The sequence below is a fragment of the Pseudophryne corroboree genome, chromosome 2 (assembly GCF_028390025.1).
Source record: "Pseudophryne corroboree isolate aPseCor3 chromosome 2, aPseCor3.hap2, whole genome shotgun sequence".
Classification (NCBI taxonomy): domain Eukaryota; kingdom Metazoa; phylum Chordata; class Amphibia; order Anura; family Myobatrachidae; genus Pseudophryne; species Pseudophryne corroboree.
In genome coordinates, this window is record NC_086445.1 from 927251890 (window position 1) to 927269195 (window position 17306).

The 17306-nt window shown below is 49.8% G+C and overlaps 1 protein-coding gene across 3 annotated transcripts in view; it reads left to right on the forward strand.

The window, feature by feature from the left end:
• Positions 1 to 290: 290 nt before the first annotated feature.
• The window catches only part of HSF5 (heat shock transcription factor 5), a 96905-nt gene continuing 79889 nt past the window's right edge, over positions 291 to 17306 (forward strand). Inside the window, exons 1-2 of one of the 3 annotated variants that reach the window (XR_010241539.1) lie at positions 291 to 1470; positions 13455 to 13817. Coding sequence is in view for 2 of the 3 variants with exons in the window: in XM_063956198.1 (XP_063812268.1) it covers positions 963 to 1470; positions 13455 to 13817 (871 nt within the window). In the remaining variant the exon portion in view is untranslated. The remainder of the gene's footprint in view (positions 1471 to 13454; positions 13818 to 17306) is intronic. The other 2 variants (XM_063956198.1, XM_063956197.1) reach the window with 2 other exon arrangements.

Here is a 17306-nt window from a genome sequence, read left to right on the forward strand (position 1 = left end):
GATGTATATTATGAAGAGAACAGTAGGTACTGTACTGACAGCATTCACAAATAGGGCCACTTAGAACTTTAGTGTAAAAATCATCTAATAATACTGATATGACTGACATGCTGCAGTGCTGTGACCCCACCATGAGGATCTATCTGTGTGCTTCCCGCCGGCTGTCACGTGACGGGGCTCTTCCACAGCATACTGGCCTGTCCTGTTATACTTTATAACCGTGTCAGACCCCCTGTATACTACTAGCTCGGTGTCATTGTGTAACGCGGGATTGTGCGGCTCCCCAGCTGTATTGGTACTACAAATCCCAGCATGTATTGCCAGCCCATAAATCTACAGAAGCTGGAGAGCCAGAGGTTCCGCGTAATCCCGGCGTGGATTGCCTTCCTGTGGTTGCCGGGGTGGGTGGCGGTTACCGGCGGGACTAGCGCCCCTTCCCCTGCACGTGCGGCGCCTGCTGCCGGCTCGAGGCCCGCGGCAGGATCCGGGGAGTGTGTGGGGGGATGTGTGTGTGTGTGTGTGTAACGGTTCCATTGATCGGTAGGAACGGGGCGTAGCGCAGGGCAGAGAACCCGGGGAGATGAGAGTGGTGGTCGGCTGTAATAAGGCCTGCAGCGGCGGACAGCCTCATTGCTACAGTACATCGCATCACCGTGAGCGATCGCTATACGCACGCTGCGAGGTGCCAGCGATTTGGTTGCGTAGCCTATAAGCAGCACATCATCTAATTAGCATTGGGCACTCTAGATCCATCTGAATTGTATTTTCTCATCACAGGAGGCGATACATATGATATAGTACAGTCAGATCCATTGGGAGGCATGGTACAGTGCATATTGCAAAAATTAAATAATACTTTAGAGATCTAGCAGGTTCCAAACATTATCTGTGTGCAGACAGCAGGAGTCAGAGCCTGTTCCCTCTCATTGTAACTATCCTGCAGCTTATCTATCTCTCATCTCATGGATGTAGCAGAGTCTCTTATGTCTACACCCATCAACCCCAATAATTTCCCGGCCAAGCTGTGGCACTTAGTGAATAGCCCTCACTACCAGTCCATCTGCTGGGACTCCAGCGGAGAAGGGGTCATCGTTGATAAACCTTTATTCGAGTCTGAGCTGCTGCGCCCTTCAGACCCAACAAACGAGGCCAGTGACTGGTTTAAGACTACCAACTTCAGCAGCTTTATCCGCCAGCTCAATCTCTACGGCTTCAGGAAAGTGGTGCCGGTATCCGCGGAGAGCCCCAACTCCCGTCATCCGGGAGGGGACATTGGAGCCGGAGATGGCCACCTCCATCATTTCTACAGCGCTTACTTCCGCAAGGAACACCCAGAACTACTGGTCAATTTGAAGAGAATGACCAGCTCTAACAAAGCCAAAATGGCTGCTGGCCTCAAAGTCAACTCAAGACTGCCAAACCGCTTCCAACGACTGCTTACCGACTCATTGGTAGACCAGAGTAATATTGGTAAGTTTGGATAAGGGTGTCACTTGCTTAACATGAGACAGTGAAATTACTGATGTAAAAAATAATAAACATTTGCCAGTCATCAAGACTTTCGACAAAAAATTGATCTCTGAATTTATTTCTCTGACGTCCTAGTGGATGCTGGGAACTCCGTAAGGACCATGGGGAATAGCGGCTCCGCAGGAGACTGGGCACATCTAAAGAAAGCTTTAGGACTATCTGGTGTGCACTGGCTCCTCCCCCTATGACCCTCCTCCAAGCCTCAGTTAGATTTTTGTGCCCGACCGAGCAGGGTGCAATCTAGGAGCTCTCCTGAGCTTCTTAGAAAAAGTTAGTTTTAGGTTTTTTATTTTCAGTGAGACCTGCTGGCAACAGGCTCACTGCATCGAGGGACTAAGGGGAGAAGAAGCGAACCTGCCTGCTTGCAGCCAGCTTGGGCTTCTTAGGCTACTGGACACCATTAGCTCCAGAGGGACCGAACACAGGCCCAGCCTCGGAGTCCGGTCCCAGAGCCGCGCCGCCGGCCCCCTTACAGAGCCAGAAGCAAGAAGAGGTCCGGAAAATCGGCGGCAGAAGACATCAGTCTTCACCAAGGTAGCGCACAGCACTGCAGCTGTGCGCCATTGCTCCTCATGCACACCACACACTCCGGTCACTGAGGGTGCAGGGCGCTGGGGGGGGGGGGCGCCCTGAGCAGCAATATAAACACCTTGGCTGGCAAAAATACATCACATATAACCCCCAGGGCTATATGGATGTATATTAACCCCTGCCAGATTCCATAAAAATGCGGGAGAAAAGTCTGCGAAAAAGGGGCGGAGCCTATCTCCTCAGCACACTGGCGCCATTTTTCCCTCACAGCTCCGTTGGAGGGAAGCTCCCTGGCTCTCCCCTGCAGTTAATACACTACAGAAAGGGTTAAAAAGAGAGGGGGGGGGGGCACAATTTAGGCGCAGTATACAACATATATGCAGCTATAAGGGAAAACACTTTTTTATAGGTGCTATCCCTGTGATATATAGCGCCCTGGTGTGCGCTGGCATACTCTCCCTCTGTCTCCCCAAAGGGCTTTGTGGGGTCCTGTCCTCTATCAGAGCATTCCCTGTGTGTGTGCTGTGTGTCGGTACGGCTGTGTCGACAGGTATGTGGAGGATAATGAGGTGGAGGCGGAGCGAATGCCTGTAAATATGTTGTCACCCCCTGCGGGGTCGACACCGGTGTGGTTGAACTTATGGAAGGATTACGTGAAAGTGTCAACTCCTTACATAAAAGGCCGACGACACGGAACAGCCGGCTACTCAGCTTGTGCCTGTTCCAGCGTCTCAAATGTCATGGGGGGCTCTAAAATCGCCCGCTACCTCAGATAACAGACACAGATGTCGACACGGATACTGACTCCAGTGTCGACATCGATGAGACTGGTGTACCCTCCAAATAGGTCCACCCGTTACAGGATTGAGACAATGAAAAATGTATTACACATGTATGATTATACCCCAGGTACCACATAAAAGGGTATTGTGTTTGGTGAGAGAAAACTATTAGTAGTTTTTCCTGCATCTGAGAAATTAAATGAGGTGTGTGAGGAAGAGTGGTCTTCCCCCGGTAAGAAATTGATAATTTCTACAACGGTTATTGGCAGCGTACCCTTTCCCGCAGAGGATAGGTCACGCGGGGAAACACCCCATAGGGTAGATACAGCGCTTACACGCTTATCAGAAAAGGTGGCACTACCGTCTTCGGGTACGGCCGCCCTGAAGGAACCTGCTGATAGAAAGCAGGAGGTTACCCTATAAGATATGGTCACACACTAGGGCATTATATTGCGACCAGCCGTTGCTTCGGCATGGATGGGCAGTGCTCCCGCTGCGTGGTCAGATTCCCTGTCGGAAAATAACTATGGATAGGGACAATATTTTGCTGAAAATAGAGCATATAAAAGACGTGGTCTTATACATGCGTGATGCACAGAGGGATATTTGCCGGCTGGCATCAAAAATAAGCGCTAGGTCCATTGCCGCCAGACGGGGGTTATGGACTTGACAATGGTCAGGCGATGCCGACTCAAATCGGCACATGGAAGTTGCCCTATAAGGGGGTAAAACTGTTTGGGGATAGTTTTCAGACCTCGTTTCCACAGCTACTGCTGGGAAATTAATTTTTTTGCCACAGGCTACCCCACAACAAAAGAAAGCACCGTATCATCAAGTACAGTCCTTTCGGCCTCAGAAAAACAAGTGGGCTAGAGGCTCATCCTTTCTGCCGAGAGGCAAAGGTAGAGGAAAAAAGCTGCAACACACAGCTAGTTCCCAAGAGCAGAAGTCCTCCCTGCGTCCGGTAGGTCCACAGCATGGTGCTGGGGCTGCTCAGGCGGACCCGGGTACGGTGGGGGCCCGTCTCAGATATTTCAGCGGACAGTGGGCTCTCTCACATGGATCCCTGGGTCCTTCAAGTAGTATCTCAGGGGTACAGGCTGGAGTTCGAGACGTTCTTCCCCCCGCCGTTTCCTAAAATCTGCCTTACCGGCACCTCCCTCTGCCAGGGAGACGGTGTTGGTGGATATTCAACACTATAATCACAACAAGTGATTGTCAAGGTGCCTCTCCTTCAGCAAGGAAGGGGTTACTATTCCACAGTGGTTGTGGTACCGCAACGGTTCGGTGAGACCCATCTTGAAATTAAAATACTTGAACTTTTATATCAGAAGATTCAAGTTCAAGATGGAATCACTCAGGGCGCTTATTACAAGCCTGGACGAGGGGGATTACAGGGTCTCCCTGGACATCAAGGATGCGTACCTGCATGTCCCCATTCCCCCCCCCCTCACCAGGAGTACCTCAGATATGTGGTACAGGACTGTCACTATCAGTTCCAGACGCGGCCGTTGGAGTTGTCCACGGCACCGAAGGTCTTTACCTAGGTAATGGCCGAAGTGATGATACTCCTTCGCAAGAAGGAAGTTTTTATTATCCCGTACTTGGACGATCTCCTGATAAAGGCGAGGTCCAAAGAACAGTTGGTAGTGGAGGTAGCACTCTCTCGGGAAGTGCTACAACAGCACGACTGGATTCTCAATATTCCAAAGACACAGCTGGTCCCGACGACACGTCTTCTGTTCCTGGGAATGTTTCTGAACGCAGACCAGAAAAGAGTGTTTCTTCCAGTGGAAAAAGCCGAGGAGTTGTCATCTCTAGTCAGAGACATCCTAAAACCAGGACAGGTGTCGGTACATCAATGCACACGAGTCCTGGGAAAAATGGTAGCTTCGTACGAAGCATAATTCCATTCGGAAGACTCCACGCAAGGACGTTCCAGTGGGACCTGTGGGACTAATGGTCCGGGTCCCATGTACAGATACAACAGCGGATAACCCTGTCAGCAAGAAACAGGGTGTAGCTGCTGTGGTGGCTGCAGAGGGCTCATCTACTAGTGGGCCGCAGATTCGGAATACAGGACTGGGTCCTGGTGACCACGGATGCCAGCCTTCGGGGCTGGGGTGCAGTCACACAGGGAAGAAATTTCCAAGGTGATTTCGCTTCACATAAATATTCTGCAGCTAAGGGCCATTTACAATGCCCTAAGACAAGCAAGGCCCCTGCTTCAGAACCAGCCGATACTGATCCAATCAGACGACATCACGGCGGTCGCCCATGTACACAGACAGGGCGGCACAAGAAGCAGGATGGCGATGGCAGAAGCCACAAGGATTCTCCGATGGGCGACCTACACCCAGGAGAATGGGGACGTCATCCAGAAGTTTTCCAAATGCGGGTAAACCGTTGGGAATGACCACGGGTGGACATGATGGCGTCCCGCCTCAACAAGAAGTTGAAAAGATATTGCGCCAGGTCAAGGGACCCTCAGGCGATCGCTGGGGACGCTCTAGTGACACCGTGGGTGTACCAGTCGGTTTATGTGTCTCCTCCTCTACCTCTCATACCCAAGGTACTGAGAATAATAAGAAGGCGAGGAGTGAAAACCATACTCGGGGTTCCGGATTGGCCATGAAGAGCTTGGTACCCGGAACTTCAAGAGATGCTGGCAGAGGACCCTTGGCCTCTGCCGCTCAGACAAGACCTGCTGCAGCAGGGACCCTGTCTGTTCCAAGACTTACCGCGGCTGCGTTTGACGGCATGGCGGTAGAACACCGGATCCTAAAGGAAAAGGGTATTCCGAAGGAAGTCATCCCTACCCTGATCATAGCCAGGAAGGATGTCACCGCAAGACATTATCGCCGCGTTTGGCGAAAATTTATTGCTTGGTGGGAGGCCATGAAGGCCCCGACGGAGGAATTTCAACTATGTCGATTCCTGCACTTCCTGCAAGCAGGTGTGACGTTTGGGCCTCAAATTGGGGTCCATCAAGGTCCAGATTTCGGCTCTGTCGATTTTCTTCCAGAAAGAACTGGCTTCACTGCCTGAAGTTCAGACTTTGGTTAAAGGAGTACTACATATTCAGCCTCCTTTTGCGCCTCCTGTGGCACTTTTTGGATCTCAACGTGGTGTTGGATTTCCTAATGTCGCATTGGTTGAGCCACTTAAAACCATGGAGCTAAAGTATCTCGCGTGGAAAGTGGTCATGCTGTTGGCCTTGGCCTTGGCCAGGCGTGTGTCAGAATTGGCGGCTTTGTCATGTAAAAGGCCTTATCTGATTTTCTGTATGGATAGGGCAGAGTTGAGGACTCGTCCTCAGTTTCTCCCGAAGGTGGTCTCAGGTTTTCACTTGAACCAACCTATTGTGGTGCCTGCGGCTGCTGGGGACTTGGAGGATTCCAAGTTGCTGGACGTAGTCAGAGCCCTGTAAATTTTATTTTTCCAGGACGGCTGGAGTCAGGAAAACTGACTCGCTGTTTATCCTGATGGCACCCAACAAGCTGGGTGCTCCTGCTTCTAAGCAGTCTATTGCGCGCTGGATTTGTAGCACTATTCAGCTGGCGCATTCTGCGGTAGGATTACCGCAGCCTAAATCAATAAAAGCCCATTCCACAAGGACGGTGGGCTCATCTTGGGCGGCTGCCCGAGGGGTCTCTGCTTTACAACTTTGCCGAGAAGCAACTTGGTCAGGGGCAAACACGTTTGCAAAATTCTACGAATTTGATACCCTGGCTGAGGAGGACCTGGAGTTCTCTCATTCGGTGCTGCAGAGTTATCCGCACTCTCCCGCCCGTTTGGGAGCTTTGGTATAATCCCCATGGTCCTTACGGAGTTCCCAGCATCCACTAGGACGTCAGAGAAAATAAGAATTTACTTACCGATAATTCTATTTCTCGTAGTCCGTAGTGGATGCTGGGCGCCCGTCCCAAGTGCGGATTGTCTGCAATACTTGTACATAGTTATTGTTAACAAATCGGGTTCTTGTTGTGAGCCATCTATTCAGAGGCTCCTCTGTTATCATGCTGTTAACTGGGTTTCATATCACAAGTTGTACGGTGTGATTGGTGTGGCTGGTATGAGTCTTACCCGGGATTCAAAATCTTTCCTTATTGTGTACGCTCGTCCGGGCACAGTATCCTAACTGAGGCTTGGAGGAGGGTCATAGGGGGAGGAGCCAGTGCACACCAGATAGTCCTAAAGCTTTCTTTAGATGTGCCCAGTCTCCTGCGGAGCCGCTATTCCCCATGGTCCTTACGGAGTTCCCAGCATCCACTACGGACTACGAGAAATAGAATTATCGGTAAGTAAATTCTTATTTTTTGTAACATTTGCACAATGCGATTACATTGAATATAATCAGACTAATGGCCAGATATATCTACCTGGATTTAAAGAAAGCACAATAGTTCAATAGAATCAAGAGCAGTTATGATGCCAGGTCAGCGGTGCCATATACAAAGCTGACAAATGGGTCAATCCTAGGAGCAAAGAAGTGCACATATCAGCTGCATATACAGTATGTCATATATTGCGCATTATAATACATATCAATATGGGGCGGTAAACTAAAGTGCATGATTTAGGGCCAATTTGGGGTTCTGTTGTCAGTGTTCCAATGTTGGTACATCATGGGCATCGCCTGTAATTCACCCCTAATTGAACTGACCCCAAAGAGTGCGTGTGTCTGCCCATCCCGTGTTTCTAGGGTTAAAATAACATCCTTCATTGTACTGTGCGATAATGTTGGTTCTTATAAACTAGCTACAAATGCATACTTTCTAAGAAGGTTTCTCCTGACTGACTCCTCTAGTCACATAAACCTACTTTCTCTTACGTCCTAGAGGATGCTGGGGTCCATATTAGTACCATTGGGTATAGACGGGTCCACCAGGAGCCATTGGCACTTTAAGAGTTTAATAGTGTGGGCTGGCTTCTCCCTCTATGCCCCTCCTACCAGACTCAGTTTAGAAAATCTGCCCGGAGAAGCCGGTGACAGCTAGGGGAGCTCTACAGAGTTCTCTTGGTAAAGAGTATTTTTCTTCCTTTTCAGGTTTTTTTTTTTATTTTACAGGGAGGCTGTTGGCGACAGCCTCCCTGCAGCGTGGGACTGGGGGGAAGGAGCAGGGTCCGCCCCGCGGGGTCTTGAGCCACAGCTCCCGCTGACTGGACGCTGGCTCCAGAGGGGTCTGATCGCGCTCCGCCGCAGGGGAACGCTCGCCCCAGAAGCCAGCCGCCACCCCCTCAGGAGCTGAAGAGTGGCGAGTTAGTCACTGTCCCCCCTTGCAAGCGGGGGGACAGTGTGACGAGGGCGGCTTCAGGGTCAGGAGCGCGGTCTTACCCGCGCTTCTGGAAGGCTCAGCGGTACCTTGGTGCGGCGCCAGGAGGGAGTGCCCTGGGCCAGCTGGTCGTTTCAGGCATGTCGGGGTCTGCGGATCCAGGTCAGCACAATCCTCCGGGCCAGTATAATCCTCATGTGAGCGGGAAGACAGCGCCATTGAAGGGGGCGGAGCTTCTCCTCAGAGCGGACCCAGCAGCGTTCAGCGCCATTTTTCCTGCCAGCAGTCACGGTTCACTGGATCCAGGTCCCTCCATAGCTTTCTCCAGCAGTCTGTACGGTACCAGGTGGCTGTAGAAGGGAGGGGAGGCTGCTTAAAGGCTGTGTCACCTATAAAGGGACACAGTCAGCGCTGGGAAGGGACTCCCTTTACCTGAAAAGCGCTGTGTGTGGGTTGGCTCCAATCTCTGTGTCTCTCTGCCATTTTTGGGGGGGAAACTCTGTCTACATAATACCCTGTGTGTTTGTGGGGTGTTTGAGTGTGTGGGACAACATGTCTAGGGACACTGTTTCATATGCTGCAGATGATTTGTCTTCCCAGGAAGACTCCACTCCATGTAATCAGGATTGCACTGTTTTAGCGCAGATCCCTGCTAGAGAGCCAGAATGGTTAGTCTTTCTGAGGGGGACTATTGCTCAGATATCTGATAGAGTTGCTAGGACTGAGCATGCCACTCAGGTCCTTCAGTCCTCTATGGTGGTATGGTCTGATTCTGCCTCCTCGGGGTCCCCTGCGGTACATTCTCATAAACGTGCGCTTGCAATTTTGCAGGATGACACGGACTCCGACTCTGATGCTGCAGACGGTGATGGGAATGTGTTGAGGGGGACGGCATCACTTGCCAAGGGGGTGCAGTTGATGATTGAGGCTGTTAGGGATGTTTTAAACATTTCGGACACAGCTCCGGAACAGGTGGAGGAGGCCTTCTTTGCGAAGCCCCCCTCACCTTCCCGGCATCCAAAGAATTGAATGCTATCTTTGAAAAGGCATGGGAAACTCCGTAAAAGAAATTCCAGATTCCCAAGAGGGTCTTGGTGGCTTTTCCCTTTCCAGAGGAAGATAGGAAGAGATGGGAGTCCCCGCCGATAGTCGACGCCTCTGTATCCAGGCTGTCCAAGCAGGTGGTATTACCGGTCCCGGGATCTACCGCGTTAAAGGACCCGGCAGATCGCAAGGTGGATGCTACGCTAAAATCCATTTACACGGCTTCAGGGGCTATATTGCGGCCTACTATAGCCTGTGCTTGGTTTGCTAAAGCTATTGCCAGGTGGTCAATCACTCTGCAGGAGGAATCGACTACGCTGGACAAAGGTGACTTTGATTTATTTTTACGTAATATTCAGGATTCTGCAGGGTTCCTGGTGGATTCCATGAAGGACCTGGGTTCCATGGCTGCAGGGATCTCCTCCATGTCCGTCTCGGCTCGCAGAGGTCTCTAGCTGCGCAACTGGTCTGCGGACGTGGAATCCAGGAATGGTGTGGAGGGCCTACCATACAAAGGTCAGGCTCTTTTTGGGGAGGCGCTGGATGCGTGGATTGCCAAGGCTACCACGGGTAAGTCTCCTTTTCTCCCCTCAGCTGCACCGGCTACGAAGAAGCCACTTACACCAGCCACGTCACAGTCCTTTCGGGCCGCGAGGTCTAGAAAGAACAAGCCTTCGAACACCTTCTTCAGAGGTGGTCGTGCCAAGGGAAAGAAACCTGCTCCCGCAGGCTCCCAAGCCCATAAGCCCGCTTCTGATACCCCTAAGTCCTCCGCATGATGGTGAACAGCTATACCTGGAAGAAGGTCAGGTGGGGGCAAGACTCCGGCAGTTCAGCCATGTCTGGGTGTCATCTGGCCTGGACCCCTGGGTCCTGGATATAGTGTCCAGGGGGTACAGACTGGAGTTTCAAGATCCCCCACCTCACCGTTTCTTCAAGTCAGGCTTGCCAGCTCTGCTGGCGGACAGAACAATTCTTCTGGAGGCCATCAGAAAATTGATGGTGTCAGAGGTCATTGTTCCAGTTCCACCTCAGCAGTGGAACAAGGGTTATTATTTGAACCTTTTTGTGGTACCAAAACCGGATGTTTCGGTACGGCCTATTCTAAACTTAAAGTCTTTGAACCCTTATCTCAGGGAGTTCAAATTCAAGATGGAATCTCTGAGAGCTGTCATCTCAGGACTCATGGAGGGGGAGTTCCTGGTGTCGCTGGACATCAAGGATGCTTACCTCCACATTCCCATTTGGTCGCCACATCAGGCATATCTCCGGTTTGCACTGTTGGACGATCACTATCAGTTTCAGGCGCTGCCGTTTGGCCTCTCCACAGCACGAAGGATCTTCACCAAGGTGATGGCGGGGATGATGGTTCTCCTCCGCAAGCAAGGGGTAAACATAATTCCATATCTGGACGACCTCCTGATCAAGGCGTCATCCAGGGAGAGGTTGTTGCGATCCATCGCGCTCACGACACAGCTGCTCAGGAAGCACGGTTGGATCCTGAACCTTCCAAAGTCTCATCTGGAGCCGACAAGAAGGCTGTCTTTCCTGGGAATGATCCTCGACACGGAAGTGCAGAGGGTTTTTCTCCCGGTGGAGAAGGCATTGGTGATTCAAGCAATGGTCCGGGATGTCTTAAAACCTACCCGGGTATCGGTTCATCAATGCATTCATCTTCTAGGGAAGATGGTTGCCGTCTACGAGGCTCTGCAGTACGGCAGGTTTCATGCTCGACATTTTCAGCTGGACCTATTGGACCAGTGGTCGGGCTCTCACCTACACATGCACAAGAGGATACGCCTGTCTCCGAAAGCCAGGATTTCACTCCTCTGGTGGCTACAGCTTCCGCACCTTATGGAAGGCCGAAGGTTCGGAATTCAAGACTGGATCCTTTTAACCACAGATGCAAGTCTAAGAGGTTGGGGAGCAGTCGCTCTGGGGGAAACCTTTCAAGGAAGGTGGTTGAATCAAGAATCCCTTCTCCCAATAAACATCCCGGAGCTAAGGGCTGTGTACAACACCCTTCTGCAAGCAGCACACCTTCTACAGGATCAGGCTGTTCAGGTGCAGTCGGACAACGTGACCACGGTGGCCTACATAAACCGACAAGGCGGAACGAAGAGCAGGGCTGCCATGTCAGAGGTGTCAAGAATCCTCCTCTGGGCAGAAAGACACGCGGTGGCGATGTCGGCAGTCTTCATTCCGGGAGTAGACGACTGGGAAGCAGACTTCCTCAGCCGCCACGATCTCCATCCGGAAGTAACCGGTTGGTGGGGGGTTCCTCACATAGACATGATGGCCTCCCGCCTCAACAAGAAGCTGGGGAGGTACTGTTCCAGGTCAAGAGACCCACAGGCAGTGGCGGAGGACGCACTGGTAACACCGTGGGTGTTCAAGTCAGTGTATGTGTTCCCTCCAGTTCCTCTGATACCAAAGGTTCTTCAGCTGGTGAGAAGAACAAAGGTTCTGGCAATCCTCATTGCTCCGGACTGGCCAAGGTGGGCTTGGTATGCGGATCTGCTGGATCTTCTGTTAGAGGATCCAAGGCCCTTACCCCTTCTGGATGATCTGCTACTGCAGGGGCCTTTCGCTTATCAAGACTTACCACGGCTACGTTTGACGGCATGGCGTTTGAACACCAGATCTTAGCTCGGAAAGGTATCCCGAGTGAGGTTATTCCTACCCTAATACAGGATACAAAGGGGGTAACGTCTAAACATTACCATCGTATTTGGAAAAAATATGTTTCTTGCTGTGAATCCAAGAAATTTCCTGCGGTGGAGTTTCAACTTGGACGTTTGCTCCCTTTCCTGCAAGCAGGTGTGGATATGGGCCTGAGATTGGACTCCATCAAGGTCCAAATCTCTGCTTTGTCCATCTTCTTCCAAAACAATTGGCTGTCCTCCCTGAGGTTCAGACCTTTTTGAAAGGGGTTCTGCACATCCAGCCTCCCTTTGTGGCGCCGACGGCTCCCTGGGATCTGGACGTGGTGCTGCAGTTCCTGCAATCTGCTTGGTTTGAGCCTCTGCTGGAGGCTGACATCAAGTTTCTCACGTGGAAGGCGGTCACTTTGTTGGCCTTAGCTTCTGCTCGACGCGTGTCGGAATTGGGGGCTTTATCCTGGAAGAGTCCCTATCTGCTCTTCCATGAAGATAGGGCGGAACTTAGGACTCGTCCACAGTTCCTGCCTAAGGTTGTATTGGCTTTCCATGTCAACCAGCCTATTGTGGTGCCAGTGGCTACTGATTCCTCAATTGCTTCAAAGGCCTTGGATGTTGTGAGGGCGTTGAAGATTTATGTGAAGAGGACAGCTCGTCATCAAAAGACTGACTCCTTGTTTGTCCTCTATGATCCCAAGAAAATTGGGTGCCCTTCTTCTAAGCAGTCGATTTCACGCTGGATCAGGTTCACCATCCAGCATGCATATTCTACGGCAGGATTGCCGTGTCCAAAATCTGTAAAGGCCCATTCTCGTAAAGTGGGCTCTTCCTGGGCGGCTGCCCGGGGTGTCTCGGCTGTACAACTTTGCCGAGCTGCTACTTTGTCTGGGTCGAACATGTTTGACAAGTTTTACAAGTTCGATACTTTGGCCTCTGATGACCTCAAGTTTGGTCAAGCAGTGTTGCAGGAGCCTCCGCGCTCTCCCTCCCGTACTGGGAGCTCTGGTACATCCCCATGGTACTAATATGGACCCCAGCATCCTCTAGGACGTAAGAGAAAATAGGATTTTAATTACCTGAACGGTAAATCCTTTTCTCGTAGTCCGTAGAGGATGCTGGGCGCCCACCCAGTGCTTCGTTTTCCTGCATTGGTTTTTATAGTTCAGTACTGCCTGGTTCCTAGGTAAGTTCTGCGTTATTTACTGTTTCAGCTGTTGCTGAGTTGTTCTGGCATGTTGGCCGGATTTGCCTGTTGTGTGAGCTGGTATGAATCTCGCCACTATCTGTAATTCCTTCTCTCGAAGTATGTCGTTTCCTTGGGCACAGTTTCTAGACTGAGTCTAGTAGGAGGGGCATAGAGGGAGGAGCCAGCCCACACTATTAAACTCTTAAAGTGCCAATGGCTCCTGGTGGACCCGTCTATACCCCATGGTACTAATATGGACCCCAGCATCCTCTACGGACTACGAGAAAAGGATTTACCGTTCAGGTAATTAAAATCCTATTTTCATAGATAGCATGTGACAATTTTTATTCTACTCTACATTCTGAGCTGGTATGGAAAGCAAGTGATTTATTGTAGGATAAGACAACGGAATGATTTCAGATTTGTCTTTTTTTCTCACGTATAGGTCCAATGAGCATTGAACAGGATCACCGTATTTTTAGACGTGACAGTCATTCACCATACTTTTATGGTAGTCCAGCATCATGCAGTCATATTGGATTTCCTTTAAAAGAGCTAGATCGTACTCCAACCCCTCCAAGGCAATGGCCAAGCTCTATTGGTATGCTCCAAGGACAGTTAGACTCGCAGTCATCTTTCCCGGGAAATAACATCATATTCCCTGTCCTGCAACGTTTCCCAACAGATGTCAAGTACACACTGTCAGCCGTTCCTACTTCAAGTCACTCTGCCATGTCAGGTGCATTGCAGCAATATGGTAGCTATGTCCCACCCACAGCACAGTACTCACACCCATACTATCCAACAGGTGAGTTCTTACTAGACAAACTAAAATAGGATTGGGCTCTGTTGTTCTATGGTTGTTGGCAAGAATATATACAACACACACACAACAAACTGCTTTTCTCAAGATATAGGTTAGGAGAACATGTGATCTGAACCTGTGTTAGTAGTAAGTGATAAATCAGCAGTGTCTCTTCCCTAAAGTTAAACTGTTCTGTAATGTTTTGTGTGAGAGAACTTACTGGTAGATTTTTTTTTTCTTTTTGTTTTAATGAATCTGAAGGTGCAGCATGAAAGTATGAAATCAGGGATCAGTATGAAATCCCGACTGACTGGATCCCTGGTGGTTGAAATACCGACGCCGGAATCTCGAGCACAGCATGTCCCCTCGTGGGCTCGCTGCGCTCGCCACGCTTCGGGCCTGGGGGCGCTTTTTGGTCGCCACAAGGTTCTATTCCCCCTTGGATGGTGGTGTGGACCACCACCCATGAGGGGTTTTTCGACATCTCAATGGCTGTCGGGATTTCGACCACCGGGATCCTGACAGTCGGGACTATAACTTCATACCCCTTAATCGCCTAATGCAGTGCTAGACTGTGCTGTGGGATTTCATCCAAAAGGAGATGGACCCCGTTTTATCCCATTCCTTCCCCAAACTAGGGTCAACTCTTTGACATCCCCAACCCCTGGAGCCAAAAACATCCCTTAGGTGGTTTTCCTCAGGCTTCCCTCTGCCACAAGGCTCGATATTACTCCTTTCTCTCAGAGGACAGACAAAGCTTCTCCCAGGGAACAAATTCTTCCACTTCCAACAGAAGAAGGGTAGAATCTGATAGCTTGGGGAGAGGGCAGCCCATGCTGGTCAGCACCAAACCCCATCACAACATGTGATACAATACAAAGAAAACACTATAAAACTGAATACGTAAGGTGTAGTGCAAAAATGTGCAATAAATAAGTAGTGCAGTAAGCTCCAGCCTTTCAGCCAAAAATATAAAAATTGTCCTTTCCCTGGACAGGAGGCAAGAACAACGGAAAAATAGTCCAGTCTAAAATATGAAAGTGCAAGAGAGAGCATAAAGGAAGTTTGCATGTCAAAAAAATCATAGTAGTCATAATAACGACATTCAGAATGGACATGGACAAAAATATTGACTAGAAAAATGTTAGTTTTACACTGAAAATGCTATGTCGACACCCCTAACATATTTATCTAACCACCAGTGAAAGCCCTAAAATAATGCATGCTGTCCCTGAGTATGCTTATACATTTAATGTTGTTTATATTTTAAAATTGCTCTTAAGTTACAAATGATATAATGTAACTGCACACCTTTTTATAACATAGCTCTGTTCACATAGAAAGATCCAAACGTTACAGGAAAGGGATACAATTCCAAAACATTTCTAGGTGTGTAAGTAGAATAGTCAGTGATTTAAATCAGATTCTATTTGTGTTCCACAGAGGAAATATGAAAAGTACAGTAAAGGCTCGTACACAAGATGAGACTCGGGCTATGCCCGATTCTCACTATGCGATAGGGACTGTGGTCGGTATCACAAGCCTAGATGACTGTGCTTGCAATACTGGCTCTGTGCGATTTTGGCTGTCAATTTTGACTATACTTTTATACTAGAAAATTGACTTGCCTGCACAGTCTATCTAGGCTTGCGATACCGACCTCACGGGACCGCGCATCGGGATCGCATCGGGATCGCAAGGTGACGTTCACCTTGCGATCTGTACAAACTTTCCTTGCGATTTTGACAATATAGTCAAAATCGCAAGCAAATATCTCACCATGTGCCCACACCTTCACAAGCAGTATTTCCCTTTGTAAAGCTGAATTGTAAATAAATGACTGTAAAACAAAAGCATAGACACCAATCACTGTAAATATGAAAGACGTGAGATTTTTATTATGTGCATCAAGAAGGTTGCTTTATTCAGGTGCAGGATATCAACAGACGGGATTTTATCAAAATATACATTTATTATTTATATATATTTCTGCTGCGGGGTACTTACTGTTGTTAAATCTCTTTCTGCGAGGTACACTGGGCTCCACAAGGATTGACGTTGATGGTGTAGAGTAGGATCTTGATCCGAGACACCAACAGGCTCAAGGCTTTTGACTGTTCCCAAGATGCACGTCGCCGCCTCCTCTATAACCCCGCCTCCATGCCAGTGAGCTCAGTTATAAGTTGGTGCCTTGCAGTATGCATGCACTTTACAGGTGGCTGCCTTAAGCAGCATTTTTCAAAGTTATTTTAAAGACTGAACAGGAGAATCTGTTTGAAGACTTCAAGGGCTGCTGCTAGTAAAGTCTTAGAGACTTTCCAGCGTGCAGCTCCATCACCCCCAGCGGCGCTGTATACTCTCGCGCCGGGGTTGCCGGGTCACTGCAGCGGAGATGAAGGCTTCTTCCTAACTGTGAGTCACACACACGCCGCCGTCTCCAGGTTCGCGGGGCCGCAGACAAGGGGGAGGTAAGGGGCTCCTGTGCCGCACTTTACCGTGATCCAGCGTGGTCGTAGGAGGTGGGCTGCGTGCGCGCTGGCGTGGGCACTGATTACTGGGCAGCTTGCTCCACTAGCCACCAGGGTATTAATGTGGGCACAGGTCGGGGATTTAGTACAATTCCCCCGTTTTGTGTTCTGCCCGCACACCCGGTGGGGATGCCAGCAGGGGGAGCAGACCGAACCTGAGGCCCCTACCCCCAGCCCCAGGGCGCCATTTCTACAATGTTCCCGCCCTGGAGCTGTTTCCTTCTCCTTCACTCCTGGTCAGCGGTCATTACAGATTGAGCATTGCTGTTCCTGGGATTGCTGGGGCAAATCCTCCTAGTGGAACCGCCTGACTGCCAGTGCTGTGCTTCCTACAGGACACTTGAGTATTCTACCTGTCACTGGGACTGTGTTAGTTAAGAAAGAGTGGGTTGTGTGGTACAAACACCCTGTGATAAACATCCAGTGCTTACTGTGTTTGTTATATCTATAGTTATCACATACAGCCATAATGAGTATTACTTTGTATTGCTAGTCCAGTGCAGTTTATGGTACATAATTTCTGCATGGTACACTTGTGACTATATATGTGTGTGCATGTAGCCGCTGTGTGGTTGCCTTATTGCAGGGTATTTTACTCAGCGTGCTATTCCTATATTGCTATACCTGTGGGGGCCAAGTGTTTCAGGTTTTTTTTCTATTTTCAATGTAGGATTATATCGCAAGATATACTGTTGGGGTATTTTTGCTTGTGATTTATAGTCGCCATATATTCTATATCTATTGAACCTCTGGTCTGTGCCGTCTGAGAGTTCTTGCTAGATATAGTGCTGCTACACCTTGTACCGGGTTGCCCATTATTGTGCACATAGTTATGTCTGCTACACGTGGTAATGATGTTGGGGCCTCTCCCACACTGTGTGGTAGCAAGGCCACTGACGCAATGGAGGATAATTTAGCAGCTGAGAGTTCAGGTTCAGGGGGTTCATTACCCCCCAGTGGGTTA